General features: G+C 40.4%; 1 protein-coding gene across 2 annotated transcripts; it reads left to right on the plus strand.

The window, feature by feature from the left end:
- The first annotated feature begins 998 nt into the window (after positions 1-998).
- On the plus strand, positions 999-27,175 carry PLEKHA3 (pleckstrin homology domain containing A3). Of its 2 annotated transcripts, XM_069068499.1 has the most exons (8): positions 1,146-1,391; positions 8,285-8,401; positions 15,253-15,408; positions 16,607-16,743; positions 18,105-18,269; positions 19,329-19,372; positions 21,699-21,811; positions 26,230-27,175. In XM_069068499.1, the coding sequence occupies exons 1-8, from the start codon at positions 1,352-1,354 to the stop codon at positions 26,355-26,357; spliced, it is 900 nt and encodes a 299-aa protein (XP_068924600.1). In that variant the 5' UTR covers positions 1,146-1,351; the 3' UTR covers positions 26,358-27,175. The 2 variants fall into 2 exon arrangements, with proteins under 2 accessions (XP_068924601.1, XP_068924600.1); XM_069068500.1 differs by lacking the exon at positions 15,253-15,408 and having other exon boundaries at positions 999-1,391.
- The last annotated feature ends 228 nt before the right edge of the window (positions 27,176-27,403 follow it).

Consider the following 27,403-nt stretch of genomic DNA (forward strand, 5'->3'; position numbering starts at 1 on the left):
AAAGATACTGGAGTGGTTTGCCCATTTCCTTCTCCAGCTCATGCTGCAGATTTTACAGAGGAGGAAACTAAGGCAGAATTAAGTGACTTCCCCAGAGTCACTCTGCTAATGTTTGAGGCCACGTTTGAAGTCAGGAAGATAACCTAGCTGCCCTTAACCTGGGGTGGTGAGGTAGTGGTGGTGGTAAGATAAATACTACTTGTTTCCCAAGATTGTGGTGTGGCCCAAGTGAAGTAGCTTTACAAACCTTAAAGCATTACATGCATACTAGATTGTTGTGTTGTTGTTGTGGTTGTGGTTGGGTAAGCTGGGGCCAGAAGTGATGTGCAGGAGCGGGGACCTTGGGATTTCGGGGAGGGCCAGCAGTGCCGAGATGCCAATTCCCTGGGGCTTTTTGCTTTTCTTTTGAGGGGGAGAAAGGACCAGGAGGAGGGGGAAGGAAGAGGAGGGAGGGGAGGGGAGGGAAGAGGGGGAGAGGAGGGAAGAGAGGAGGAGGGGAAGGAGGAGAGGGAAAGGAGAAGAGGAATGGGAAGAGAAAAGGGAGGGGGAAGAGAAGGGAAGGGGGGAATGAAGAGGGGGAAGGATCAGAGGGAAGAGGAGTTGGGATGGGAAAAAGGAGAAAGAGGAGGGAGGAAGAGAAGAAGGGGATGGGAAGGAGGGGAAAAAGGAGGAGGAAGGGGAGAGGGAACAGGAGAGGAGGGGGTGAGGAGGGGGAAAAGTAGAGGAGGAAGAGGGAGGAGAAGGAGGCAAAGGAAGGAGAGAGAAAACAGGGGGATGGGGAGGAGAGAGAGGGGAGGGGAGGAGGGCGGCGAGATGGATGGGGAACCCCTCCCTCCCCGCGGGGCCCCTCCACCCAGGCTCCGCCGCTGGGGTGGGGTTTCGCTCTCGGAGCCGGCCCCTTTCATCCAGGAAGTAAAAGCCACGTCGGGGTCAGGAAAAATAAACGAGGAGCCCGAGGGGAGGGAGGGAAGGAAAGAAGGAGGGAGGGAAGGCAGGCGGGAGAGCCGGGAAGGGGCGAGGAAAGCCCGGAGCAGGGCACGCGGCAGCTGCCGGCGGCGCACGCTCAGGCTCCGGCTCGCCAACAGCCCCGAGCCCCGGCGGGGAATGACGAGGCCGGCGCCCCGCTGCTGCCCAGCCGCTGCTGTCGGGCGCCGGGGCCGGGGCCGCGCAGACCTTCCCGGAGCGGGGAGCCCCCTCCACAGGGGCTGACTCTGATCGCGGCCGCTCCCGCCCCGGCTGAAGGCGCAGGCCCCGGGGAGGGGCAGCCGGAGCGGGAGCAGCGGCGCCCGGAGAGGAGGAGGCCGAGCCCGGGGCGCCCGCGAGGAGGATGCGCGGCGCCGGGCTCTGAAGGATGGAGGGCGTTCTGTACAAGTGGACCAATTACCTCACAGGTACCGAGGGGCCTCGGGGCGTGTGTGTGTGTGTGTGTGTGTGTGTGTGTGTGTGTGTGTGTGCTTCTAGAAGAGCGTTGTGTAACGTGCGTGATAAGCTTGGGCTTAGGAGAAGGATGCTGTGAAGCAGGCATGTGAATGTGCGTGTGTGACGGGGAGAGGAGTGCGTGGTGTGTGTGTGTGTTTTGTGTATATGTGTGCATGGCGGAGTATGGTGTTAGAAGGGTGCTGTGACATGTGTGGATGTGAGATACGGTGTTAGGAGAAGCGTGCCTGGACACTGTGAGTGAGATGAGTATGGCCTTAGGAGAAAGGGTGTTTTGAAGCCAGCACATGTATGTGTAGGATAGGTGTGTTGCTCTTAGGAGAAAAGGTGCTGCCAGTCTTGGAAGCCCCATGGGGAAAGCAGATTCAGTTGTGGGCCCATCCTTCTCATCCGGGACCTCCCCAAGCCATCCTGCCTTGGTTTTCCCCAAACCCCTCCTTTCCCTTCTCCCCTTCCCTGCAGTTATGATGCAAGCCCCATTGTTCATGCCTTTAAAAAACTTCAGGCTTCTTTAAGCAACAAGGAACCCCCCCCCCCCCCCCCTATTTGTGTCGGTCCTTGACTAGGGCAGGTGGTGGAGGTGGGGAGATGGGAGTGTAGAAGATCGTAGGTGGTACTCTTTTCTCTCTTAGAATCTGTTTGCCTGTTTTTTCCTCTTGTCATTCTTATCTAACTCATTTGTCAGCCCCTATTTGCCTCCTCCCCCCTCCCCCCTTTTCTGTTGGTCTTTGTTTTGTCAATTCCTAGGAAACTGGGCTAGAAGTTCTTTGGGAGGGAGGTAACCACTACCTGGTCGGTCTTAATTGTTATTCCTCTTCTCTACATCTTCCAAAGGATGACTGACATTTGTCATTTTGGTAATGTTTGAATTATCTGGATGTAGTGTGCCGCCTTGTTTCTTTAAAGTTTGTATTAAAAAAAAACAAAATTTTTTTGACCACTTTGGATAAACCATTTGAAATGCTTTTAGTATTAACGGTGTTTCTAAAAACAAAACCCAAAACCCAAAACCCAACAAAAATAAACCTCCCTCAGTTAAAGATTTCAGCAGCCTTGAATTTGGAGTTGTTTCCTTAAGCATCCTTTAAAATAAGGATCTCTTTTTAATGAGGCTTTGGTTTATTCTTTTAATTCTGGCTACTAGCTAGACTTTGAATCAGGGCCAGGTACTAAAGCAAACTGATTAGTTTCTAACGAGAGATTGGGGGAGGGGAGGGTCTTTCCTGAATGAAACTGAATTGAATAAATGCCTAGAAATGCCCTTTAAATAGAACAGGGAGGCTAGCAGGTGTGTGCATTGTCTCTAGGTATTTAAAGAATTTTCTAGATAATCTAGACTAACCTTAAAATGAAATGAATTTGAAGTTTGCAGTTGTTTCAGTTTGCTGTCAGCTATTCAGGTTAGTTTGATAAGGCTTTTAGAATCTTGACAAACATCCATTTCTTCTTTCAGGGGAAAAAAAAGCATTAAGTTCTTTGGTAATCTTATGCCATCCTAAGCTCCTCTGCATCAAATCTTGTGTTAAGTCTGTCTGTGTAACTCCACACTGAGCTAGGATTGCCCCAAATTAGATAGGCATATTCCATTTATTGGAAGGTAAAGGCCGGATTTATACCCAAGTATGTGTGTATTTTATTCTCCTTTAAGAGCCAAGCTATTAACATCTAAAAGAAATGTTTCTTTTAATAGCAGATATTTTCCAAACAGCTCCATGGAACAGTTGGGCTGTTTTGATGTAACTGTGTGGTTAAGATGCAAAGGCTTACTTCTTTGCAACAGAATGGCAGAGCACAGCTGTAATCTGAGTTATCTGGTACTGGGGCCTGAAGTGTCAGAGCTGGTTACATTCTCCAGGCTTTAGAAACCACTTAATGGAGAGTTTCCTAGCAAACTCTGTAATTGAGATGAGACACAGTTTAGTAATGACAGTAAGTATGTTCTCACTGGTCATTTTTCTCGTCTTGTCTGTTGGTTGATTTTTAAAACCACAAATATTTTAATGTTTTCATCATGTATTCCAGAATAGTTAGTTAAATCCTAATACACAACATGGAAATTTGCTGAAACTTTATTTGTTGTTTGGTAGAGTAGGATTCTTTTTTTGAAAAATTATTTCAAGTTACCCTTTGTCAGACTATTCTGTATATAACTAAAAATATTTCATATACTGACATTGTTATTTGTAAATGTTTTTTGATGGAGTAGGATTTTGATAATGTTTCTTAAGTTTCCTCCAGTTGAAAAAACTTCTTTTTAAAAAATTGACTAGATAGGGAATCCATTCTTCCATCTGCATATTGATATCATCCTCTTTCGGATGCTCATAGGAATGTCACATTGAGTATTACCTAAAATACTTAACAGGGACAATTAATACACAATACACTGAACTCTAGAGATTAGTAGTTTCAATAGGACCACAGTTGTATCTGCGGTAAAGTCTAAGGAAATCACTTTGATGACTATATCTTTTAGTAAAACAGTGCACCTGTACATTAGTAACATAGTATGCTCAAAGGCACGTGTTCTTCGGCACACACACTCCGGTGTCCCAGGACAGAAATGGATTTACTTTAGTACTGCTCCAATTGTTTGCCCTCTTCTTTTCCTAGGGCCCTTTGCTGCTTACTTCCACCAAAGACTCACTGAGAATAGCTATTCAAACTGAGTAGGTAAATTGAAAGCACAGAACATGTTTGCATTCTTTAATGCATCCCTTCAGTCCATTCCAAACCAAAAACATCTATTAAGCACTTAATATCTGCATGCATGTATCAACATGATAATATTGTTGTGAACTGGACTGTGCCTCACTGAACATATTTGGGATAACTGAAGATTGTGCATTTAAGCTTTTTGTGTTATCTCAATAGAAATTTTTTTATGTGCTTCCTTGATTTCTTTCTTTAAAAAAAAAAAAGCAGTTGGGGTTAAGTAGCTAGCTCAAGGTTACAGGGCCAGGTGTTTCTGGGGGGATGCTAAGTGTCTGAGCCCGGATTCGATCCCCCAGGTCATCCGGACACTGGAGCTGGTGCTCTTATGCTGTGCTACCTGGCTGCCCCAGCTTCCTTGATTTCTTAAGTAGCATATATACATGGAACACAAAATTAACCTTTTCTGAATGTCTCTAGGTTAGCCATTATGACCATCAATCACTGTATTGACTTACAGCTTTGTTCTGCTCTTAGAAGCAATTGAGAGGAAAAAAAAGAAGCTATTGAGATGTGAGCTAGTCTTCCTAGACTAAAATGGCACGTAACTAGTATCTTTTTTGAACTCTGTGTTCTGATTTTTATAATTTTTCTACTTAGATCTCATTTCTGGGTTTCACCTAATTTTTTTTTTCTACTGCTACTTCTAGGACACCTGTGTCTTTTTAGAGTCTGCTGTATTCTGGGAAACTAGATAACCAAGTTTGTTTGTGTGTGTGTATGGTTTTTTTTTTTTTAGTATATTATCTAAAATATGAACAAATATTTTATGTGAGAGTAGGAGTGACCGCTTTAGCAATGAAATACATGAGCTTTGTTGTATCTAGAGATGTAAATAGCCTGGATTTTGGAAAATGCTACACTGAGCATGACTTTTAGGATTTTAGATAGGATTTGAAACTAGAAAAAACTTTTGAAGATCATTAGATTCAACACCCTTATTTTATAGATGAGGAAAAAGAACAGAGAGATGTTTGTTTTTATAGAATTATATTTGTGCCCTATGGACTTGTTGGTTGGCACAGTGGCAGAGTTTACCATCTTGTCACTATCTCTGTTTTCTCTCCCCTTGAAAAATGTTTTTTGATACTTTTTTTTACATGTAAGTAATTTTACCTAAACACCAACCCCTACCTTCTGAATTCTGCTCTGTGAAAAGGATAACAAGTCATAAATCCTATAGAGGTAGAAAGGAGGGATCTCAAAGGCCATTATCTAATTCAATCCCCTCATTTTATTGAGGAGGAATTGAGGCCAGGAGAGGTTAAATGACTTGACAAAGTAGCATGTGAATGAGGTAGGATTTGAACCCAATTCTTCTTAACTTCAAGGCCAACATTCTAACCACTTTTCAGTCATATCTGACTCTTTGTGACCCCATTTGGAGTTTTGGCAAAGATATTGGAGTTGTTTGCCATTTCCTTCTCCAGCTCATTTTACAGATGAGGAACTGAGGCAAACAGGGTAAATGATATACCCAGGATCACCCAGCTAGTAAGTGTCTTGAGGCCAGATTTGACCTCAGGAAGCCTGACACTCTATCCACTTCACTACCTAGCTGTCCCAGTTCTTACCACTATACCGGCATTAAGCAAAATCAGACATAGAGCCTGAATCGGCTTGCATCTTGTTGGTACCACCTCACTTTTCTCTTGAGAAGAACCTTCCCTGCTGCTGGTATGATTTATGAGGCACAAAGTGTAGCATCTGCAACTCTTTCATGTGGTACTACCAGCCATCAGTGAGATGAGATACCATTTGCCTAAAGATTTAGCGGTGAGATTGGGAGTGTTTGTTTTTACTTTTTGTTAGTTTCTGACTGGCCCTGGGAGGGAAAAGTTCTAACAGTTTAGCACTTCAGTAGCTAAGCTAACCAAGATTTGAACTTCTTTCATTTTTTACATATTGATGCATTTTTTTTTGCTGGACACTTGAAAGATCTGAATTGTATTCTGATTTAATAGTCACAGAGTGATCAGGAACAGGCAAACTGCCTGTAGATTAAGAGTGGGCTTGAAGAACATCTAGGGAACACAGTGACCTCAACTTTCTCATTTGGAATGGGAACAGGTGGGAGTTGGGGGCAGAAGGAAACTGTGCTTCACTTGAGCAGCTTTTCCTCCTGGCCTGGGATCTAGTAGCTGTGTACTCTGGAGGTGCTCAATAAATATTAATTGAATGAATATATTAGGAATCTGGCTTGAGAGAAAGAAAGGGGTATTCTTAGTCTTTTATTTGGGATTTTAGATCTGATAGCATCTGTTCACTTTCTCCCTGTTATTTACTTGCTGCTAATCAGGACTGAGGAAAGTCACCCAAAGTCCTGTAGTGGATTGACTACAGATTAATGTTATCTAATCTCAGCTGGGTCCTCGTTGCACACTTCTCACCAAGGCTCTTCCATCCTTCCTTTGTCTCCTTAAGTCTCCTATACTATGCCCTCCTTGCTTCCTTTCAGCAGAAGACTTTGCCACCTTATTGAGAAAATAAGCCATTCATCACCTTGAATTCCCTCTTTCCCGCATTGTATTCAAAACCCCTTCACATTATCAGCTGTTCTCTCTTTTACTCCTGAAGAGGTGGCAGTTTGCTTTATGAAGGCCAACACCTTTACACGTATCCTTTATCCCATCCCCTTTTGTGTCCTCTGGCATTCCGCTCCCTGTCATATCCTAAATCATCCTCTAGCTAATGCTCCAGCCTCTACTTCCCTTAAAGACTTTCACTTGTTTTTCTGATTCTGGTCACTAAAACTTTAAACTGCGCTAAGACTTTTGGAGCACCCTGTAGATATTTCTTTCGTTTTGCAACAAACTAGAAAGAGCTGTTTATGCTTCTTGCTTCCTTTTCTTCTCCCATCACTCCTCGGTCTCTTGCAGTCTGGCTTCTGACCTCATCTCTCAACTGAAAACACTCTCACAGCTTACCAGGGATCTCTTGATTTGTTTGGTCTGATGACCTTTTTTCTGTCTTTGTCCTTGACATCTCTGCAACTTCTGACGCTGCTGAAGCCTGTCTTCTTTCTTGTGTTTTTGTAACACTTCTCTGTTTCTCCTCCTGCTTGTCTGGACGGTCCTTCTCAGTCTTCTTTGCTTGTTCATCATGCATTTTTTATCCCCTAGCTATGGATGTCCTTCAAGGCTCTTATCCAGGGTGGTCTTCTCTTTCCTCTTGAAACTGTCATCAGCTCTCCTGGGTTCACTTATCAGTGGCTCCTTATTACCTCTAGAATCCAGTACAATCTCTTCTCTTTGGCATCTAAAGCCCTTCACAGCCTGGCCTCAGTCTCCTTTTCCTGCCTTCTTAGACAATACTTTCCATATGTATGATCTTTCTGGTCTGCTTAGTTGTTGAGCCCTAACCTCCCAGATTACTGTTTTCTATTCATCTAGGTATTCCTTTCCCCCTAGGGTTCTTGAGGGCAAGAATTATTTCATTTTTGTGTGTCTTAAGCGCCAATATAGTGAGTGCATGACACAAATTTTTGAACACACTGTGATTTAATTTTTTTAACTGGTCCTGTGATTTCATCAGTATCAGGAGGGAGCTTCCTTTACCATAGTTGTCTTAATTGTCTTAAAGTGTTTCTTGGGACTCTGAGAGACTAAGTTGTTCAAGACCACAAAATCAGGATATGTCAGAGATTGGACATGAACACAGGTCTTCTTGACTCCCAGGCCAGCTCACTGTTCACTACATAGCAGTTTCCTGCCTCTCATATATTAGTACTTAATATATTTGTTGAATGAATGAATAAAAGAATATCCTAACCTTGCTGTATTTTAGGTGTGGACATGTCACTAGAGGCTATGCTGTGAGAAAAGGCATATTGTTCAAATAAATATATCAGTAAGCAACAGACTTGGAGACTGTTGTTAAAAAAATTTACCAACATGTATTCCCGTATTCATCCTGAGATTTCACAGAAATCTTTTCAACCTAGGGGAAAGGGGAAATGGGTGTATACACCTAAGCAGAACTGGATCCTGTAAAATATAATGGGCAAAACTATGTTAACAGGCAAAAAAATTGATTGATTTAAAACCAAATGATTGCCAGCAGTATCTTTCCAAGGTGAAAATGCTTCCCCCCTCCTCGCCCCCCACTTACATTCTTCTGTTTGTGCTCCCTCTAGGTTGGCAACCTCGGTGGTTTGTTTTAGATAATGGGATATTATCCTATTATGATTCACAAGATGATGTATGCAAAGGGAGCAAAGGAAGCATAAAGATGGCAGTTTGTGAAATTAAAGGTAAGAGAACAGTTGAAATTAGAAGAAAATTTAAGTCAACAAGTGGAGAAAGAATTGGGCTTCTGTGTATCCAAAAAGTTGAGAAAACTGTCCAATTCACTTGGCATTTAAGGAGTATTCTTGTAACATTTTTTTCCCTAGCAAAAAAAGCATTCTTAAACATGGTTTTGTTGCTTCTCCATTTATCTAGAATGGAAATTCAAAATGCATGGTATAATCTTTCTATTAAAGTTGGTTGCTTTGTCAGAGGAGAACTTCATAAAGTAACATTTTTACATCCACTCAGATTCTGCAGTTCTCTTTTATTGCCAATAGGCATCTAAAAAGATCAGAAGCTGAGCTCTAAGAAATGGACAATTTCCCATGTTTTGAAGTGGTCTGTTAGCTAGAGTCTGAGTTCCTGCTTGGAACGCAGTAATAAAAACTTTTTTGAATGGTGCACATTCTGGAGGAGAGATGATGTATTTGATCGTGCTGAGGAAAAAAAATAAGGGTTATTCACTTCATTTTGATGTGTAGAAGTGAAAGGGTTGAAATCAGGTAAGTGATTGTGAAAAGTATTGGATTCTTGTTGGAAAAGTGAGAAGGAAAAACTAGATCAGCAAGAGATTAACTTAACATTATAGGTGATGCTGGGATGCTTTGATGGATATGTAATCCCCTAGATGGGGTCCTCTTTCCAGTGGTGCAGACCGCATCTCATCCATGCCCTTGTCATCACTGTAATGCATCCTTTGCCTTGTTCTTCCTCAAGTCCACCCAGCACGAAGAGCCTTCCTGTAGATTTATAGAGGCAGTTAAATGGCCAGACTGATCCGAGTGTTCAGGTTAGACTAGGGAAGACCTGGATTAAGATCCCACTTCTGACTCTTACTAGGCTTTTGACCTTTCATAAGTCACTTAACCTCATGAACTTTAGTTTCCTTATATGTAGAAAGAGAAGCTTGGATTCGATGACCTCTCAGCCTCTTTCCAGCTCTAGATCTCTGATCTTGTGATCTCTTGACATATAGTGGATACCAGTGTGAATGGAGGTCTTTCTTTTAGTTATCCCTCACTCTCATGTGACCAGCCCACCGCCTCCTTCAGTCACAGATTTCTCTGATGTTGTTGGTCTCTTTTATGTAATCCTTGCTTGGTGGTGTACTACATCCTCCCACAACCACTCTGTGACTCTCCATTGCCCTTTGAGTGACCTGTAACTTTGAAAGGCTGTGGTGTTGTATGACTCCCAACATCAAACAAAAGAATATTGATGTCAAAAAGATGGGCTTTTGTTGCAATGAGAAGCTTGGGGCCATTTAAAAAACCCTGTGTGCATTTAGCTAGTTAAGTTAATGTTTATAGATGATCTAACATTGTGTGACTCTGAGTAGCCTCTGCCCCCTTTTCCTCTGCTCTGCCACTTTCAGTGCCAAGGGGAAGGTGACCTCACTTTGTGTGTGTCTCTTTCACGGGATAAGCCCCTCTGTACTCAACTAGGCTCTTCTGGGAAAGCAGGCACTCACAACGCTTTCCAGTGTGGCTGAAGCTGCCTGAGCTTGAACCCTGCTGGAGTAGTCTTTGAGAGCCTTAGGGACTTCCATGCCCCAGTGAGGCATTGGATCGGGGATCTGTTCATACTAATATTAACTTCCTTTTATAGAACACTGGGAAGTTTGACCACTGCTTTGTATATATTCTCTTATTTGAGTCCCACAGTAGCCATGTCCTCTGGGCATTATTCCTCCCTGTGTCATAGAGGAGGAAACTAAAGCACAGATGAGGGTTTCCGTGAGTTGCTCATGATCACACAAGGTAGTAAGTTTTAGAGGCAGAATGGGCTATGTCATGTGATTGGTAGCAGAGGCTGAATAAGTGGAAGAAATAAGAAAGGAAACAAGCTTTTTGTGCCAGTATGTGCCGGGCACTGTGCTGAATGGTTTACAAATTTTATTGTATTGGACACTCACAACAACCCCTGGAGGTAGGTGCTCTTAGTGCCACCATTTTAACAGGTGAGGAAACTGCGTCAGACAGAGGGTTATGTGACTTGCCCATTTAGTGCGTGTCTGAGGACAGATTTGAACTCAAAAACCTAGGGCTCTATTCACTTCACTACTTAAATGTCTCTGGTAAATAAAAAGCAACTAATAAAAAGCTTGGGGTAAGAGCCTTAGACACTTGCCTGGGCTGTCCACTCTGTGATTGGGTAAGTATATCTAGAGTGTATTCATAGTAGTGACTACGGAGGTGTTGGAGAAAAATGGATTGTTTGATGTGGAGGAGTATTGGGGGGATAGGTGAAGGGAAGAAAGGAAGAACAGGTTCTTGCATACACTGAAGTTAATCCTTTGAAAGGGTGGCATCTAAAATTATAAGGTAAAGTATAGAAGAAACCCTTTATAGCAGAGAGCTTTTTATTACATGGATTTGTATAGAGCATCATAAATTTGGAGCTAGAACTAGGGAAGTTGGAGATTGGTTAGTATAATTCCCTCATTTTACAGATGAAGAAACTGAGGCCCAAAGAGTTAAATGACTTGTCCAGGTCACACTTGGATAGGGTAAGTAGCAGAATTGAAATTCAAACCCTCTTGACTAGAGTCAAGTACTTTCTTTACTATACAGTAATTACAAGCATGCCTTGTTTAATTGCACTTCATAGATATTGCATTTTTTTTACAAATTGAAAGTTTGTGGCAACTCTGCATCGAGCAGGTCTCTTGGTGCCATTTTTCCAATAGCATGGTTCATGTCATGTCTTTGTGTCACAAACAGTTCCAAAGAGGTAAAAACTTGTTACCATTGAGGATATTAAAAAAGTTATACTATGAGGGTATCTTCAAAAGAAGTATTGCAAAAAGAAGTGCTATTCTCGCTGGAGGTGTACATTCTACTTTGCATCTTATGAAAAACCTTACTAAATAATCTTATTTTTAAAAATCTCCCTTACCTTAATGCACCATGTACTGGGAAGTGAATACAGAATATAACTGTTAGACTATGAGACAGGTTTTAGCTTGTTCTCCAGCACCATCAATGTATGTGTGGGCTTCTCTTGGAATTTTAGAGAATAGAATCGAGTTTTAATCTCATGATTGCAACTCTGGAAGCCAGAATGTACCCTAAGGATCCTTAGTTTCGTCATAATGGCATGCACACTTTCTGTTCCTCATACAGGATACCCTATCTCTATCTCTGCCCCAGCTGCCACCAGGGCCTGGAATACACTCCTCCCTCACCTCGACCTCCCAAAGCTGCTAACAGCTTTCAGAGATCAGTTCAGATACCACCTTCTACATGAGGACTTTTCTAATCTCCAGGCTTCTGCTTCTCCCTTTTCTGTCTCTCACCTCACCTAATGCCAATTTTGCATACGTTTTCTATTTACATATGTGTTGATTCAATTCTATGGGCTCTTATTAAGTGCTTACTATGTGCCAGACCCTGTGCCAGGTGTTGTGGTTTCAAAGAAAAGAGAAAAACAGCCCATGCTGTCAAAGAGCTCATGGTTTAATGGGGGACACAATTTGCAAACAAAACTACGTACAAGCAAGATAGATACAGGATAAATTTGGCCGTAATCTCAGAGGGGAAGCTCTAGTATTTATGGGAATTAAGAAAGGCTTTTTGCAGAAGGTGGGATTTTTGAGCTCAGGATTACAATTCAGGAAGACTGGGTTCAAATCCTGCCTCAGATACTAGCTGATCCTAGTCAAGTCACTTAACTTCTTGGTGTCTCAGTTTCTTCATCTGTGAAATGGGGATAATAATAGCACCCACCTCCCAGGGTTGTTGTGAGGCTCTGACTAGTTAATATATGTAAAGTGCTTTGCAACTTTAAAACTGTATCAGTGCTGGGTGTGTATCATCATCATCATCATTTTAGCTTGGATCTGAAGCAAGTCCAGGAGGCATTTTTATGTAAAAATAAGAAGTCCAGAGATAAGGAGGGACAGAACTTCAGACCTGGAGGACAGCCAGTATGTATACATGTTGTTTCCCTGATAGAATGTCAACTCTTTGAGGGCAGAGACTGTTTTGTTTTTGTATCCCCAGTGCCTTGACATATAGGAGACCCTTAATAAATGCTTATTGATCTATGGTTGTGACTGACCTACTTTAAGAATGATAATTTTTTCAGGAGTCACTACAATAGATACTATCATAACAAGGCAGGTCAAGTCAGCTTTACCCCCTTCCAAGCCATTTCTAACCCTTTGGATTCGTTCTTCTTTCTTCCTTCTCGCAGTATATGTTCCACCTATGATTTTGAATAATGGTTTCAAGAGTTATAGTTTTTTTTTTTCCTTAAAAATATATGGTTAGGGGGCAGCTAGGTGGCTCAGTGAATAGAGCACCAGCCCTGGAGTCAGGAGGACCTGAGTTCAAATCTGGCCTCAGATGCTTGACACACTTACTAGCCGTGTGACTTTGGGCAAGTAACTTAACCCCAATTGCCGCCCCCCCCAAATATATATATATTTCAAAGCACTAACTATATACACACACATATATATATATATATATATATATATATATATATATATGTATATGGTTAGTGCTTTGAAGGCAGAACATGTTTTGGTTTTTGCTAGTTTTTGTACTTGACCCTAAAGTTAATGCAATGCTAAGCACACAGCAGAGAAGAAATACTTGTTGCCTAAATAGCATATGAGACATAGCATCAGTTTTCCAGTCAAAGTATTAAAGCTGTTTTCATGCAGCGACCCAGGAAGGATTCTAAGAAAGGCTGTGTGGCCTAGGGGAAAGAATATTGAGTTTGGACTTAGGCAGCTCCTGGGCTTGAAATGATTTCTGATGCTTAGAATCACAGATGTAGCACTTGGAGACAGAGATCATTTACTCCAAACACCCTTATTTCATGGAAGAGGAAACTGAAATAAAATGAACTCTCCAGGGTCATATGAATTGTAAGTGGCAGAGTCAGAATTTGAACCCAAATCTTTTGATTCCACTTGACCTTTCTGACTCCCTTACTTATAATGTGGGGATAATATAAATGGTAGTGTTTATTTCCTGATAGATGGTGAGACCATCTAGATTCTTCTGCTTGTGACTAACTTTGTACTGATTATGTCAAGCCCTGGAATATTGTAAAATTTCCTAAATGAAATGAAAAGTTATTCAAAAGAATATGGCCTAAGTATCCATATAAGAGAAACCAAGTGGATATTGAATGCCCACTGTCAGGGCTATGATAGGCAGTTAGAGGGACAACTCAGAGCTGATCACATCCTTATATATATATCTTTGGACAGCTCCTGTAGCTATATTGGTCAATTAGACCCATAATTGATTAAGAAGAAAATATGGGGAGCTGTATTGCACTTGGGAATCTGCGTGTTGGTTTCAGTGACCCCAGGTTTCTACTTGAATCAGATCTTTGCCTTTTCACAGCAATGTTTTGGGTCATATTATCAGTACGAGTCAGTATCTCTGACTCATGGAATTTCATAATCTCTGAGGCAATCAGTGAGCATTTATTAAGTACCTGTGTGCCAGGCACTGTGCTGAGCTCTGGGGAAACAAATATAGAAAGGAAAGGCAGTACCTTCCCTCAAAGAACTCACAATCTAATGGGAGTAAGATAATACTCAAAAGGAAGATGAAGAACATGGTGGAGAAATCTGAAGGAGAGTGTATCTGGGGGGAAATTAAGAAGTAGCTGGCCTGGGCCCTCTGTATGTGGAGGTTTTGGAGCTCAGCACCCTGCTTTCCAGTCAGAGGGGCAGAGGGTACTGATTCTATGTGAGTATCAGTGCTAACTTGATATTGCAGAATGATGAGTTTCCCAATGATGAGTCCCCAGGGGCATGATGGAGAAGGCAGAGGAGTACAGCTGGTGGAAAATGAAAAGATGACTGCCAGAGGGCAGTGGAAAGATGCATCCTGGGTGTACATAGGCTGCAGCACAGTAAGAATGACAAATTGCATGCTTGAAGAACAATGTGAAAGCTGTCATCAAAGGGATGGGTGCAAAAGGAGGTGGGCCTCTCGTATTGTGACAAGGAAGGTTACCACTCATCGTGATGAGGAGGGTTAACTGACAGCGTGTTGACCCATGTGATGTGAAGAGGGGGCTCCAGCATGTTGGTTGGACCCTTTGGAAGATGTGGACAAGAGCTCCATAGGATGAGAAGGCATGATAAGTGGAAAGAGAACTGACTGTGGAGTCAGAAGATGTGGGTTCAAATCTTGCCTCTCATGCTTAGTACCTAGGTGACCTTGGGAAGTCATTTTTCATCTCTGGGCTTCAGTTTCCTTATTTGTAAATTGAAGTAATTGGCTTCCTTTCCAACTATAGATCTGTGATCGTAAGGGGTAGGGACATTCCCACATGGGATGAATCCTGCAACATTGAGGGAAGCATCTTACCCTTCTCACCTTCAGGGAGGCCAGAGATCCATTAAACCAGATGAGCTGTGGGAAGACCAGATGAGATAATAATACAGGCAAAACACTTGCTAAACCTAATAACACAATATAAATGTCAGTTGTCAACATGACTTTTATTATTGTTGTTCACTAATCCTTAGGGACCAGATCTAGAAAATGAGGAAATGAAGCCAAAGAGGTTAGAGGGAAGGAGAAGTGGTGTAGGGTAGGACAAGAATGCCTCTTCCTCATTCTCCTTTTTCCTCTCGGTTCATCCTTCTAAGTAGTTCTCTCCTCACCTCAGGTTGACCAGGCTGGCTGAAGGGTGGCCATGTGTGGTGGGGAGATTTCCTCAGTACTTTCTCCCTGTTCTCTTGTAAGAGCTTTGTGCCACCTCAGTGTTTGTTCCTGGAGGCACAACTGTATTCTCATTTATTTCAGCTTCCAGTGTTTCTTGTTCTCATTCACAGTCCACCCGGCAGACAATACAAGAATGGAATTAATCATTCCGGGAGAGCAGCATTTCTACATGAAAGCTGTGAATGCTGCCGAGAGGCAGAGGTGGCTAGTCGCTCTGGGCAGTGCGAAAGCTTGTTTGACAGACACCAGAGCAAAAAAGGAAAAAGGTATCAAAAGATAAATATGGGTTCTGTCTATTTATCTCTGTCTGTGTCTGTCTATTCCCCCACCCCTCCAAGAGAATTGAGTCTTGTGGCTTGGTGGTGTCTATGTTCTTGCAGGCAGGATGTACCAGCCAGGGTGGGCGGAGGTAACCACTGCTAAGTTTCTGCTAAGTTAGAAAAGTTTCAAATGTTGTCTCATGGACAGACTCCCAGCCTAGATAAGTGCAGAGAGGGCCATTGCCTGAAGGCTGACTTCCACAGGGATGAATTTTTATTTTGGCCATGGCAGTTCATGAAAACTGTCTTGCCAAGGTATGGAGGAAACCCCTATAGGTAGAAGGAATCTCCCCTCACCAATAAAATCCCAGATTCTTGAAGTCTTATAAGTCCATTTTTAAGTTATTTCTTAAAACTCTGGTAAGGAGACAGCCAAGGGATGAATTATTAATGGCTTTTGGAAATGGGAAAGGACTAATTAATTCTACAGAGATTGGTGACTAGTCACTGTTCTCTGTTTTCACTGAGAACAGAACATGAGGAAATGGGCTTGAATTTCATCAGGAGGGATTTAGATTAGATCAGATGGGCAGATTCCACAAAACCTGTTCTTATCATCTCTGCTTGGGGCTGCTGCCAGAGAAGGGAAGTCCAACCTGCAGCTGCTCCTGGCTCCCTCTACTTAATTTTGGCCCCTCCCAGTAATTCTGTAGCAGCACCATCCAGTTTGACTGGATGTATACTTCCCCAAACATCCTCTCCTTCTTATATTATGCTCCTGGTTTGGGGGGTATGAGCAGGTGAGTAAGCAGTGGTTGTAACTGGGTGGTGGGCTTGCAGGGCCCTGTCGAAATGAAGGAGACTATTGAATGTAGAAGTTATGAGGATTTGAGTGGGTTTCTGAGAGTGCCATTGTAAATTATCTCAAGAGACATATCCACCATTCTTGTAGTTCATTCTCTTGCCTTTTGAAGGTAGTTTGCCTAAATTGTATTCCAGACAGAAAAGTGGTTATCTGTTTTGTATTTAAAGATCATCAGGGAATAGTTCCCCTCTGTACCCCATTTCCAGCATCTCAGAATCCTTTTGCTATAGTATTCATGCCTAGTGTCATTTTTATGATGCTGTATCATTCTGTTTCCTAAAGAATATTAACAACAATGTTAAAATGGTTCAGGCTAATGTATATGCCTTTTTCTTTCAGAAATAAGTGAAACCAATGAATCTCTGAAAACCAAAATGTCCGAACTTCGCCTCTATTGTGACCTCTTAATGCAGCAAGTTCATACCATACAAGAATTCGTCCATCATGATGACAGTCATTCATCCCCCAGTGTAGAGGTATTAAGTGTAATGTTCTATGCAGGTCTGATCAAATTTGGACTCACCTTGTGGGTGAGATCCTTCCAATAAGAAATTCTGGGTCAAATCTACAGCAGAGTAGCAAGGCATCTATATAGTCATCTAATGCCATGGTTCTCATCCCCATTGGGTACTCATTCCCCATTGGGAATCCTTTTTAATTAAGTTATAAAAATAATTCATGTTCCCCACATGGTGGTAACTGCATTCACATTGCATATTTTGTTGGAGCTAAATAGAAAGCAGAATGACAAAGCTTGGTATGTTGATATCATACAAAAACTGTGGACTCCAGGTTGGAACCATTGTTTTAGACTTTACTTCCATAGCCAAAGTAAAGCAGGATCCATGGGGTAACATGTTTCTGTGGTGAAGGCAGATCTGCCCATAGAGATGATCTGATAATTTGGGTAAAAAATATTTTTCTGTGTGGCTTCTGAGAATATTCCTGAAAATGACTCTAATAAACGTTTATGTGTCCCCCTCACAATATTGTTAGAAAAGTGTCAGAATTTAAATATGTAGGGTCTGGCTACTAAATTAATGACTGAATAAACACATTTATTATTTTTGTTAATTAGCACATGATAATTATGTGCTAATGATGTGACCAATACTGGGATCCACATACTATTCTCTAAGTAGAGGGATGGGGGGGGAGGAGGGAGGAGTGGCTTTTGTTTACCTCTGTATTTGTTGTAAGTAGGAGTGGAAAAAGCAAGGATTAAAGAAAAGGAGAGTTTTATCTTTTTTTTCCCAACTCAGTTCAATTAAAAATATTGTTAAGCACCTACCAGGTTTAAGGCTCAAGAAATAAAGAAGGTGTTTGATTGTTTGCTTATTTTGTTTGTGTATTTGACTTGGTAGGCCCAAGTGGCTTTCCAAGCCATTGCACGTAACAGCCTCAGAACCAGTTTGTCGATAAAGATTCGTTGTCAAAATTGATTTGAGATTTTTTTTTTGATTGTATGCAGTAGAAATTATAAAATTATTTTTGTTTATATCAGTTTTATGTAGAAGTATAGAAATTATTACCTAATGCTTTTTCAGATCACCACTATCTAGACAGGAAAAGCATGTTTTTAAAATTTGTGAATTTAGTTTCATTCATATATTATTTATTCAAGAAGAGACAGCTATTACTTACCTATCCACAGGTTGCTGCAATTTTCTGACACCCTGTACTTGGAAGTAAAATGTTCCCTCAAAGCAGTTTTTTAAATGTATTAATTGAAGGTAATGTTTTCCTCCTCGATTGTAACGTTGCCCCTTTGAACAAGATTAATTTATGTGTCTGTGACTTTACTGACTTTGACCTTTGTGTGTCGATTTTTTTTCAGAATATGAATGAAGCTTCATCTCTGCTTAGTGCCACATGTAACACATTCATCACCACACTCGAAGAATGTGTGAAGATAGCAAATGCCAAGTTTAAACCAGAGATGTTTCAATTGCCTCATCCTGATCCTTTAGTTTCTCCTGTATCACCTTCACCTGTTCAAATGGTTGGAGCATTTTTCCCCCAATGGAATTATTTCACTGTTTAGAGTTAGAGGGGTAAAAAACAGTCAGTTTTCTTGGCATAGTTTATTGTCATGTGCACGAGTTCTATATTCTGCATAAGTACAACTAAGAAAGAAATGAAAAACAAACTTCTTGGGGGAAGTGTCAAGTGATGTGAGCTTGCAGTTTGAAATTATCTAGAATCTCTGGAACAAAAAGTACATTGTTTGGCAGGGTCAGTTGGTTTGTTGTCCTTTCAGGGTTGATAAACTTGGTGTCATTTGAAAGTTGGTCCCAGTAGGTAAGATAAAATCAGAAGGGGACCTTTAATTTTGCACCAAATAGTACAAGATAATTTTCACGAAGGAAAGAAGGTAACATTCACAATGTCCATTGCTGCCATTTTGAGAATCCCCTGGAAAAAGAGATTTGGAGAGATTTTGCAAGGATTTTAACCAAAGTCTATGATGTTTCAGACCAGTATATTGCATAGTTGGCTAAGTTGGAGATTTAGTCCCCAAAATGGCCTGTGTAGTGAGTTATTCTTTATTCAATCAAGAAGTATTTATTAAACACCTACTACTTGTCAGGTTTATGTTAAATGTACAGTACAGCTTTAGAAATATACTTTCGAAAATGAAATCTATAAGCACAGTTAAAGCAATGCTATTATAGCACTAAGATTGTCCCCCTAATTTTTATCAACCCAGGGTAATTATTTGGAGATTTTATATGGATGGAGACTGGACCTATGACTTCACTGGTGTAGGCAATGCCCAGATGACGAAATACTTTATACCAGGACAGGCTACAGACAAGAGTTGCACAGAATGAGCAGGCACAGTTGGGTTGTAACATGAATCATTGGAAAGAATACCCACCCTCATAAAATCATAGCTCCCTTGGAGTATTTAATTTTTAAAAATCTTTCCCAAGCAGTCTCTAAACTAAGTTGGTTTAATAAAATTAAATCGAATGATACATTTATGGTATTTACTTTTTTGGACCTATTTTGTGCATCTTTAATTTATATGTTGTTTAATTTTCCTTTTAATTTCTAGATGAAGCGTTCCATCAGCCACCCTGGTTCTTACAGCTCAGAGAGGTAAAATTATCTTTTTTGCCTCCCTGCATACTCATTCTCACCCCCTATTACCTGTACAGGGAAAGCCTACAGGAACATAGGTTTAGTGTTGTGAGAGACCTTATTGTTGTACTGTTTAGTCGTTTTCAGTTGTGCCCAGCTCTTTTTAATCCCTTTTTGGGGGTTTTCTTAGCAAAGATACTAGAATAGTTTTCCATTTCCTTCTCTAGCTTATTTTTACGGATGAAGAAATAGGCACAGAGAATAAAGTGACTTGCCCAGGGTCATGCTATTACTAAGTGCTGAGTCCAGATTTGTACTCAGCTCTTCCTGACTCCAGGCCCAGCACTCTTATCCACTGCACAGCCTAGCTATCCTAAAAGGGACCTGAAAAGTCATCAAATACAACCTTATTTTATAGATGAGGAAATTGAGGTTCATGGAGGTGAAGTTGCCCAGGAAAAGATTTTTAAAAACTTAGAGTCCTAGACAGGAGTCAAGCCCAAGTCAGCTTGACTTCAAAGGCTAGTGTCCTGTCCATTACATCACCTGCTTCTTTTGACATTGATAAGATTTGGTATGTAAAATGTCAGAGAAGCCATGCCATTTATCAGCTGATGGCTTTATACAATTCATCAAGTGCTTGCAAGTATCCCAAGCATTGATCAGTGGGAATTTGGTTGGAGCTTCTGGTCTCTAAAGCTGAGGTGTAGCTTATTGTATTTCATCTTAAGAGGTAAAAAAGTAATGACCATGGGTGTGGCTAGGTGGTAAGTGAATAGAGCACTGGCCCTGGAGTCAGGAGGACCCGAGTTCAAGTGTGACCTCAAACACTTAACACAAAAACTAGCCATGTAACCTTGGGCAAGTCACTTAACCCCAACTGCCTTCCAAAAAAAAGCAAAAAAAAAAAAAAAAAGAAGTAATGATCATGGTGAAAAACTGCAAAATGAGAGAAAAATTCAAGTATGTTTAAAAATAAACACTAGTTTAAATAGTTGTCAGCAAATTTCTTTTTAGAAGTTTAGCCTTCTTGAATAGCCTATTCCAGGTTTTTAAATTGGTCTGTGCAGCAGAGGAATGTAGGCTTTTAACATTAGGTTTTTCTAATTTGATTGCTCCTAGTAAAATTTATCCCTCAAAAATGTAAGTTGTTAGGTGTTCCATTATTGTAACATTTTTGGCTTAAAATGATCTTTCTCTGGGTCAGCTGTGTAGAATTGAAATTCTAAAACAAGTATGCTAATTAAAGCTTTATTTGCCAGCATTGTTAAGAAATGGGTAGTTCCATATAAGTACATTTTGTAGAAAACTGAAGCCTCTGCCTTTTATTATTTTAAAATAAATTTTTATTGAATTTTTGTTTTTATATCACCTTTGTTTCCACCTATATCCTTCCCCTAAGCCTTTCCAGAGAACCAACCTTTAAGAAAATAATTTTTTAAAAAAAGAAAAAGAGAAAGAGAAATTCAGCAACTTAAATTAATATTTAAAAAAGTCAGCTGTTATGTGCACCTCTCACTTTTAAGTGCCAACACTTCCTTTTATTTTGAATGTATCTGATGGGAATTTTAATTGAATAAACATTTTGATGGGATTATTTCTAAAATCTATTTTCATTCTTACTAGGCAAAATTTATGAAATATAACTCATCTCTAATGACTTAGGGTCATTATGAATATTAATAATCATACTTTAACGGAGTGATTTCCTGAAGCTTCTGAGCTATGCAGGCTCAGTGTCCCCATTGTCACAGTGCAGTGGGAAGGGTATCGTCAGATCTGGAGACAGAGGCCTTGGGTTTGGGTCCTGGCCCTCCCATTCTCTGCCTCTGTGACCTTGCGTGAGTCATTTGGTCTGTCTAGGCCTCGCTTTCCTCATGTTGGCCTCAGGGACCTTTCAACTCTAAGTTTAGAAGCCTCTTCTTTGATTTATGCTTTTGTCTCTACGTTGGTTGTCACCAGCATCTTTCACTGATATCTCGACACTTCCCATCCCTTCTTTACTGTTGCTTCTTATTTACTGTTAGATCTTCCTGTCTGTGATTGGGAAATTAGACCACAGACCTTGTTCAGTTAAGAGCTTTATTTCACATAGAATTCTAAACCAGAAGGCTATGGTTGAAGGTTTCCAAAGGGCTACAGTGCCTTCTTTCAGAGAAAAGTTCTTGGATTTTGTGATGGCTATTTTCCACCCAGTTCAGCTCAGAAAGCTGTTTTTGTTAACTGTGTTGATATAAAAGAGATTTCTCTTTCACTTAAACAGAAATGATTTAAGACTTCAAGTCAGCTTGGAGAGATTTGAATTTGTTTAATTTTAAAGGGAATGAACTTACTTTCCTTGTAGGAGTAGTCACACTGTAAAAGAACCAGGGCCTTCACTTCACCGAATCTCCCAACGGCGCAGAAGGACCTACTCAGATACAGACTACAATGACATCCCCCCTGAAGACACAGATAGTAAGTTTGAAGGCAGCTGTAACTGCCTTTGGATTTTATTAGCATTCTCATTTTGGGTCTCCCAGATTGATGCTGTTAAGTGAAGATACTTATTGTCATAGAACTTTGCATATACAAATATTTTTTAAAAATGAAAATATTTGGGGGGAAAGAAAGAAAAAGAATGAGTCATAAGTGAGTCTCTGAACTAAGCTAATGAGCATTCCAAGTCTAGAGGAAAACGTCTCTGTTCGTAGCATAATACGCTGACAGGGGAGGGACCAAGTGGCTTGTAATTTCATTGGAAACTTCCTGATGAGGAGTCTCCCTCTACCAAGGCAGGTCAGCATCTTCTCTGAGATTTATTATCTTAGTCTGTCTTTATTAATTGATTGTTCGCTGCCGTCTTGGAAGGAGGGTTCAGTCAGAGTGGTTTTCTCACTTTTATCAGTGACTTTAAAGTTTTTATCTGTGAGCTTTAAAATTTACATAGCAGTTTACAAATATTGTATCATTTGATCCCTACAACAGCCCTGGGAACTAGTGCTATTATTATTATTCCTGTTTAGCAGATGAAGAAAATGTGACATGTCCAGAATTACTCAGCTAGTAAGTGTTTAAGGACAGACTTGACTTTAGGCTTTGCTGATTCCGGGTCCAGAGCTCTCCATTGTGCTGTCTAGCTTCTCTCATTCAATATGTGTCTGAGGCAGAACTTTGTGAACCCAGGACATTCTGGCTCCAAGATCTATCTGTTATGCCATACTGCATACCTCTTAGTTCTGATCGTACCATATAAAAAGTATGTCTCTCCTGGTGAATTGGAAGAGCAGTTGTTGTTGCCCTTTCCCAAAATTTTTAGCATATTTTGAGCCCCTCACTTCCATATTTCATGTGTAGAGGACTTGAGTGATTTCCTTAGTGCAGCTTGGGAAGTTCAGCAGGACTCGTTCCAGAAAATGGTACGTCTAGGTGGATTCACATCTGTTGGAAAGGTTACATCCATTAATGTTCACTGTCACCTTGGAAAGAGGGTTCAATTAGAGTGGCTCAGAGAGCTGTGGTTGACTTTTTACTGTTTTTCACTTTTACCAGTGACTGGGATAAAGGCACTAATGGTCCACTTATTAAATTTGCAGAATGATACAAAGATAGAAGGAATTGCTAACTCATTGACTAAAATTTAATCAGGAGAAATATAGTCATCTTTGGAATACAAAAAATTAATTCCACAAACAAAATGTGGAGGAGAGATGGTCGGGTAACATTGTCCCAAAAAGAACTTTGGGTTTTAATTGAATGCAAAATCAGTGAATCAAAAAAGTTAGGTTGATTTTAGGCTACATTGGAGAGGCATAGCATCAAAGACTAGAGATGGACTAGCTCTAATTTGTATTCTTCCTAATGAGACCACATTGGGAATCTTGTGCTCATTTCTGGAAGCTGTATTTTAGGAAGGACTTGGATAAACTGCATAGCATTCAGAGGTAGGTAACCAGAATGGTTAAGAACCTTGGTGTCATGCCATATGAAGCCCAGTGGGAGGAGCTGGGTGTATTTATCCTGAGGAATTATGACTTCCTGGGGATATGATAACTGTCCTCAAGTATTTGAAGGACCATCATGTAGGTGAGTAGTTAAAAGTGGCCTGCTTGGTTCTAGATGGCAAATCGAGAAGTAGTGATCATAAGTTGCAAAGAGGCAAATTTTAGGCTTGATGTAAAACTTCTTTAACAATTAGAGCTTCCCCAGTGTGGAATGGTTTGCCTTGTAAAGTAATGGGATTCATTCACCAGTAACCTTTAAGTAAAGGTTGTATGACCATTTCTTTGGTAATAATGGATGGAATTCTTAGTCAAGTACGGATTGGACTAGATGGCCCTGGAGATTGGACATCGTGAGGTTCGGGGTGGGGAGTAGAATTGGAGAGCAAGATGGTTCTATCTCTAAGTTTCTGAATTAGAAATAAAAACTGGAGGAAGAAGAGTTGAGAGGATAAGTGGTCAGAAATGGGTTGTGCTGTGAGCGGTGAAGAATGGAGAAAGGAAAGAAGCACATTTTTTTTTTTTTAAGCAATTGGGGTTAAGTAACTTGCTCAAGGTTACACGTCCAGGTGTTTCTGGGTGAATGCTGAGTGTCTGAGCCCGGATTCGATCCCCCAGGTCATCCCGACACTGGGGCCGGTGCTCTTACTCGCTGAGCCACCTGGCTGCCCCTAAGAAGCACAATATTTGTACGGTCTCCAAGAGAGCAGGTAGGTGGTGATAGTAAGGGAGAGCACTTGCGTGAGGTAGCTCTGCCCATGCTCGTCACCAGGTTATCACAGGGAGAAAAGTATTTGCCGGAAGCCACATAGACAATATTAGTTGTGGAGTCAGCATAAAAATCAAAGCTTGTTGATTCCTGCCTCTTTTTTACTGTGCTTCCTCCTTTTCTTAGCTCTAAAAGGAAACCATGATGTCTTTGCTATGGACGTGTTTAGTAGGTACACAGCTGAATTTGCTCCTGCTAATTCAGGCACATCCTAATAGTACATCTAGTCCTGTCAGCTCATGATTGGGCTTTAAGATCTTTATCAAATAGTTTGTCTTTCAAGTCTTTAAGTTTTATTGACCCCAAATGACTCTGCTCTTAATGTCAGCTGTTTAGCATTAAGTGGTACTAAAGTTTTATGATCCAGTTACCATACAGTATAACCTTGGTCCATCCAATCTATAGACATTAGTCTTTGTATGATTGCCACGAAGCTGAGTATTTTCTGTCAGTTTTAAGGAGTTTGGTAAGGGCACTGAAACTATGGTTCAGTTCTATGAAAAGAGTCTATTGAATCATTGTGTGTAGTTCAGGTACTTCACTCATGGTATAGACAGAATTTTACAGGTCATAGGATGAGAGACTCAGAGCTAAAAGGGAGCTTAGATCTCACTTAGTTCAGTTCCCCTTATTTACCAGATTGAAGAGACTAAGGTGGAAAGAAGTTAAGTGATTTGTATGGCTAGTAAGTGTCTGAGGAATGCTTTAAAGTTCGGTTTTCTTGACTCCAAGCCCAGCACTCTTATCTACTGTACTTATCTAGCTGCCTTCAGATGTGCAAGCATTCTTCCTTTATCATCCCTGAAGTGGGTTACCGTTCAGTTTCTTTTGGACTACTTCCAGTGCCATCCCTACTATTTTTAATACCAATCTATTTTATGTTTTTACCCCTTTTTCTTTGTACTTAATGGGAACCTTAGCTCCTTCCTGACTTTAAACTTTGTTTCTACTTTTTTTGCCACTTTTTAAAATATATGTCCTTTCATTTTTTTTGTACATTTGTAAAATCTAAAATTACCATGGAACTTCCCTCTGCAACCTTATTTTCATTCCACAATGGCATAATTTGTGATTGTGTAGTCACGATTTCATTACTTGTGTATCCCAGTGACCTTTGAGTTGCAGTCCATTTTTTTTCTTCAGTGATGGGATCATTCCTATCCTAATTCTAAAATTTTTGAGATCCATTTTCCTGAAGTCCTGGGTATATCAGACTCCATATAGGCCTAGCTTGAGACTTCTCTGTAGTCGAAGAGGAGATGAAGCTCTTAGCCATGGGCACCTACTTTAGCTAACAATTGATTAATGACTCAGTAGGTTGCAGTTAGAATGGACACCACACCAGTGGCTCTTCTTAGTTATCAGAACTTCTGAGTGATTGGTGGAGAGCCACTGTCATAAAGCTTCTTGCCCAGAAGGATTTGCACTTCTTGTGGTGTATAACAGCTTTTGTATTGTGCTCTATTGGGTTCACTGGCAGGATTCATTGGGAGCATCAGTGAAAGACCTTGTTATGGGGATTATAATCTAGAACTCTACTAGAGGCTATCTAGTTCAGCACAGCCATTTTACAAATGAGGAAACTGTGGCCCAGGGAGATTAAGTGACTTACTCCCAAAGTCATACAGGCAGGTTTTGAACCCAGGTATACTTACTCCAGAGGCAGTATTCTTTCCATTATTTCACACTGCTTTCCTGTAAATGGTATGTAGTAATCTTAACTGATGGATAAAGGATTTAAACTGAGGATCTAAACTCCCTTCAAGCTCTGAGTCCCGTAATCATATGGCTTGAAGTCTAGTTTTAAGTTTACCATTTTACCATATGGTCCATTTGACCTTTTTTGGACCTAAGCTTCCTCATTTGTAAAATAGAGTTGGACTAGATGTCTGAAGTTCTTTTCAATTCTAAAATTCTGTTATTTCACTAGGAAATGTGCACAAAAGTTGTTTTTAAAAAAAATGTCTTTAGAATAAAAGTAACTTCATACATTTGTCTAAGAGACTAACCATCTTTACAGTGGTCTAGAAAGAACCATTTTGGAAGCATTAAGTAATAAAAAAATGAACTTAATCTTGGTCTGTCTTTGAAGGGAAGTTTTAAAGCATTAATCCCTTTCTTAATAGGACCTGTTCACTGTTCGAGAAATATTCTCAATGGAGATTTGGCATCAGCAACCATTCCTGAAGAAAATAGAACCTTGTCCAAAAAAAGATCTGAATTGGAAGATGTTCTTCCATCCTTCTCTTCCTGAGGAAACTGAAGTGTCCAACTTTCTCTAAGTATTGCTATGCAAAAGCTGCTGTAATTATATTGTTGTTATAGGGAGTAGTTTTTTCCCTTTACTTAGAAGGATTTCTCTGCACTTTATAGAATAATGTTAAAAAAACCCCAACAATTACAAAAAAAAACCTTTGAAGTGTATTTTATCTTTATATAGTTTATTTGCGAGAGTATTTTCCTAATAACTTCACAATATGAATGTGCATCTCTTTCTTTGAACAAATAATGGTTTGACAGGCATTTATGAGGATAAATGTAGATATTTTTTTAAAAAGTGTGAAGGACTGACGGCATCGTCAGTTTGTATTGTCGCTTATAAACATGGAACCTTTTGCACAGGTTTCATTTTGACAGAGGTGTGAAATATTTGATTGTGCCATGGACCAACTGGTCACTTACCCCCATTGAAAATGTGTTACTGCACTGGTGGACAGTGATCACATTGTCTTCCTTGAAGAAAAAAAGGAACAACTAATAATATCTTAACATATCTTTAGCCCAAGTGACATGACATATCAAGTATTTTTTTATAAAACCAGATTGTGCTGTTCTTCAGATGTGGGAATGGCGCTGCTGAATTGTTGATACCAAACTGTTGATATGAAGTATTTAATATTCACTTATTTATTACTTTCTGCTGCATCAGAAAGAGAGGATAGCATTCTGATTTGTGACCAACCAGATTTAAGATGTGCATTTATTGTTACTTGCATTGTACCAGAAAAGAGGTTAATGTTGCAGTGAATTTGCTCATTTTAAAACAGAAATAAAATTCTTTTTTTTTTTTTGTGGAATGAGTTTTTGTGCTTGTTTCTAAGCTCACTGAGTCGCTATGTAAGGTGTTCAACTCTAAAAACTATTTAGAAAAGTTTTTTATTTGTGAAGTTTTTATAGAAAAAGGTCTTCTCTAACGTTACTACTTTGGAATGGTATTGAATCAGTAAACAAATACTTTTTTTTTGCAGTGCCTGCTCATGCATACTGTTCATGTTGTCAGTGTTTGCTTTGTTATCTGTT

This window comes from Petaurus breviceps, unplaced genomic scaffold (assembly GCF_028583685.1).
Source record: "Petaurus breviceps papuanus isolate PSGF00001 unplaced genomic scaffold, PetGlider_PUasm1.0 90763, whole genome shotgun sequence".
Taxonomy (NCBI): Eukaryota; Metazoa; Chordata; class Mammalia; order Diprotodontia; family Petauridae; genus Petaurus; species Petaurus breviceps.